The 3,617-nt window shown below is 52.6% G+C and overlaps 1 protein-coding gene across 2 annotated transcripts in view; it reads right to left on the bottom strand.

Annotated features, from left to right (window-relative positions):
* Positions 1-6: 6 nt before the first annotated feature.
* The window catches only part of SCN4B (sodium voltage-gated channel beta subunit 4), a 20,311-nt gene continuing 16,700 nt past the window's right edge, over positions 7-3,617 (bottom strand). For both annotated transcript variants that reach the window (XM_019647367.1, XM_019647368.1), the window contains exon 5: positions 7-2,375. In XM_019647367.1, coding sequence (XP_019502912.1) covers positions 2,282-2,375 — 94 coding nt within the window. In that variant the 3' untranslated portion in view covers positions 7-2,281. The remainder of the gene's footprint in view (positions 2,376-3,617) is intronic.

Genomic DNA, 3,617 nt, shown 5'->3' with positions numbered 1-3,617 from the left:
TTGGAACAGTTCCACCAATTATAATACCTAGCCTCCTAGATCCCTTTACAAGCCCCCAAAATTTTTTACACAAAAACTCGCCAAGCCTCACAACAGTCCTGTGAGGTAGGTAAGTATTATTACACCCATTTTATAGATGGGGAAAGCTGAGCCCCGAGAAGATGCATGGCCCACGTCTTAGTCAGCAGTAGACCCAGGAGTGCAGAGGATGACATTTTTCCTCTCGCCACCCTGTGTGCCCGGGCCTGCTCTCATGTGTACCTTTCCTCAGTAAGGGGAACCCAAGACACTGCCTGACCAAATGTAGACGCTAAGTAGGAAGAAAGCAGTTTTGCATGATGGCAGCTATAAAAAGTTTTCCAAATGGCTAGTGGCTCTGGTCTGTCTATTCCCAAAGCCGGGAAAATCTGAACCTGAGCCTAGGGTTACTTCTAGGTGGGGAAGGACAAGTGGGACAGAGGCAGACAAGAGTATGAACCTGTGAGCACATCAGGTTGGGCAGGGGCCACAGGCCATAGCCATGGCACTCTGCAGGTGCTGTTCCTCAATCTCCCCCCGTCTCCACCCTTGGGGAAGCTTGCTGCTATTTTATAGCAGGGAGAGTCCTGAGGTCCCCATACACTCTGGGAAAAGGGGCCCAGAGAACAGTATCTCCAAAATTCTATGAGAGTGAGGGAGTGAGAACGGATGGTGAAGAACCTGCCTTATCACATCTCCATGCCAACGCTCACTTCCCCATTCCAACCCCCACCCCCCGGGACAATACGATGGGACTTCCATCAGGAGGGCCCACTTCCAAGACCAGTACATCCCTTGTCATGGGCCCCCATAGGAGCACTTGACAGATGTCTCCAAGACTCAGTCACTGGCCAAGGGGCCATTGGTGACACAACTCCAACGCCCTGGTCTCCTGCATAACCCTGGGTGGGGCTGTTCCCTCACCAGTGCCCCACCAGAGTTGGCTGCTATGTATGGGCTGGAGGGAGGGTATGAGCTAGGACCTGGGAGCTAAGGCACGGTCTAGCCCCACACATAGAGGTATGCAAACCAGTTCTTGGAAAAGCAAAGGAAAACTGTGGGCATTTTCTCCCTACTTCTCCCCAACCAGGGGGTGGGAGAGGGGGTAGCACAACTGAGCAGGAAGCAGCCAGAAAACCCAAGGGCCCTTTCATCCAAAGGAAGAGGATCCCTGAGGTGAAGGCAAGCCCTTGACCCAGGGTTGGAGATGAACAACGCTGAGTCAGGGGAGAAGGTGTGGTGGCGGGGCATGGGAGGAGCAAGTCAACGGGAGAGGAGGGTTTGAGGGTGCAAAAAAGATAACGCCACCTGTTGCTTCAGAAAAAGAGCAGGGCAGAGCCAGGCTTGGGAGTTCCCAGGAGTGGCGATGGTCCTGCCATACCAGGGAGAAGGGGTGGCCAGCATTGGCAGGGCTGAGATGGGCATTCCAGTGGCTAACAAACCCAGGACACTGGTTCTTCCATATCTGCAGTCCTGAAATGCTAGGGAAGGCATATACAGCGCCTCAGTGCTCCAGGAAGGCTTGAGGGGCCCCTTCATGAGCTCCTCAGTAACCCAGAGATAAGAGGAATAGGCTAGGTGGACCAAGACCAAAGCGGCCAGCCCTAGTTAGAAGGGTTCAGAGACTCAGAGCAGCAGGGGTTGGGGGAGCAGGGGTTGTGGGCCCAAGGCAATCAGGTACCCTGAGGTGAGGGGGGAAGGGAAGTGCCTCACAAGAGAAACATGAGGGAGTCAGGAATCCATCAAAGCCTTTCACTGTAGGCCCCCCTCCAGCAGTCTCCCTTCCCAAGACCCTGTACAGAGTCCTCTAGGCCACTCCTACCATCAAAAGGGTTAGTTCTCCATACACATAGTCCAATTGCTTGAGCAGCCCTCACTGAACCCCCACCCCCACCCCAAATCTCTCTTGAAGAGAAGTCTGGATGAAAACCAAGGCATTGCTCGTATAGGATGGAGAGACTTAAGAAGATCCACCTACCCAGGTGTTGGGGGACCAGCCCTCCACACTGCCCGAGCCCCTCCTTTTCTTTCCTGAACCTTCCACCGGCCCCCTCCCCTGACCAGCCCTCATCCCTGGGGAGCCTTGGCTGGGGAGGGGGTGGGGCAGGCTGGATAAGACCCTAGTTTCTCCCCACCCAGAAAGACTACAGTTTGAGCCAAGCAGCAGATGTGTCAGGCACGTGGGTTCACAGACATGGCTCAAGCATCAGTTTCATCATCAGAAAGTGAGGCTCCCTGTGGCTGCTTGGCCCCAAGCAGGGGCTCACACTTTTGTTGGTGGTTTCTCTTCCGCCTTGGAACCTGGCAACCCATTCTCTGTATTGTCATTTCCTGAGGAACTCACAAGGCACTCCTTCCTGGAGAGGGAGAGAGGAGAGAAGGACACTGGCAAGAGGAAAAGCAAGAATAACAGGCAAATTGTGGAGGGGGAACCGTGGCCCCCTATGCCCAGCCCTCACCCTGGCCTTTCATAGTACTAACGTAGCCAGAGGCCAAGTCACCTAACCTCCCTGCCTCAGTTTCCTCATCTATATAATGGATATAACGATGACACCTTCTTTGTGGAGTTGCTGGGAAGAGTCCATGAGTACTTAGAACAGTGCCTGGCACATAGAAAGTACTCAATAAGCCTAGCTATCATCACCTAGTCATCTCAACACAGCAGGAGGCAAGGGTACCAGGCGCTGTTCCCAGGGGTCCGTGCTGAGGGGAAGCCAAACCAGGGTAATTCCCAGGCTGTGCCAACCCAGGGGAAGGGCCAGCGGGCAATATGCTGAAGGCGAAGGGCTCCCCACGCAGGGCCCCAGCAGGCCCTTCCTCCCTGCGCCCACTGTGACCAGCAGTAGAAGAAGGAACATGGAAGGGGCAGAGCAGACAGAGGTTCTGGCACCAACGATGGCAGGTGTGGGCAGGGAGTGGTGGGACAGGGCAGAGGCAGCAGGAAGGAGAGATGGCTAGATGGGAAGGCACCCACTTCAACGGTGGTGCCCAAGTCTCCAGGGAAGACCTGACTGCTACGTTACTCCCCGCTTTCTGCTCATGAAAACTTCCAAGGCTTTTCCACAGCTGCTGTGAAACTATACCTTAGCCTCACCCTGAGCTTGTATAGCCTGGCTTCAGGCCTTCAGGAAGGACTTAACATTTTGTCCTCATCGATTTCATCTTGTAGGATTTAGTCCATAGCTCCAGCCTATCAAGGTCCTTCTAGATCCCAATTTTGTTCTCCACCATAGTCACTACGTTCCTGGAAATTTGATAAGTATATCAGTCCTAGTGTAATTCAAATCTTAATAATAACAATTAACAAGGAGGGCCCTGTAGCATACAGCTGAAGATCTCTATTCAGATGGATCTATCTATCTATCTATCTATCTATCTTCATATCTATCATCTATCTCTCAATATCTCTCTCTCTCCACATGCACATATGCATATTTATACACACACACACACACACACACATATACAGATGTACACCGGGGGTGCCAAAAAAATGTATGCAAGTGGTCAATATTGCTCAAGCAGTAGTTCTCTGTAATCAGAAGTGTCTAGGTGATGATGGTAACCACTCTGAGCACCTCTTGTAATTGCAGAAGTCA

This window comes from Hipposideros armiger, unplaced genomic scaffold (genome assembly GCF_001890085.2).
Source record: "Hipposideros armiger isolate ML-2016 unplaced genomic scaffold, ASM189008v1 scaffold_111, whole genome shotgun sequence".
NCBI lineage: Eukaryota > Metazoa > Chordata > Mammalia > Chiroptera > Hipposideridae > Hipposideros > Hipposideros armiger.
This window is presented reverse-complemented; position numbering and strand designations above follow the sequence as displayed.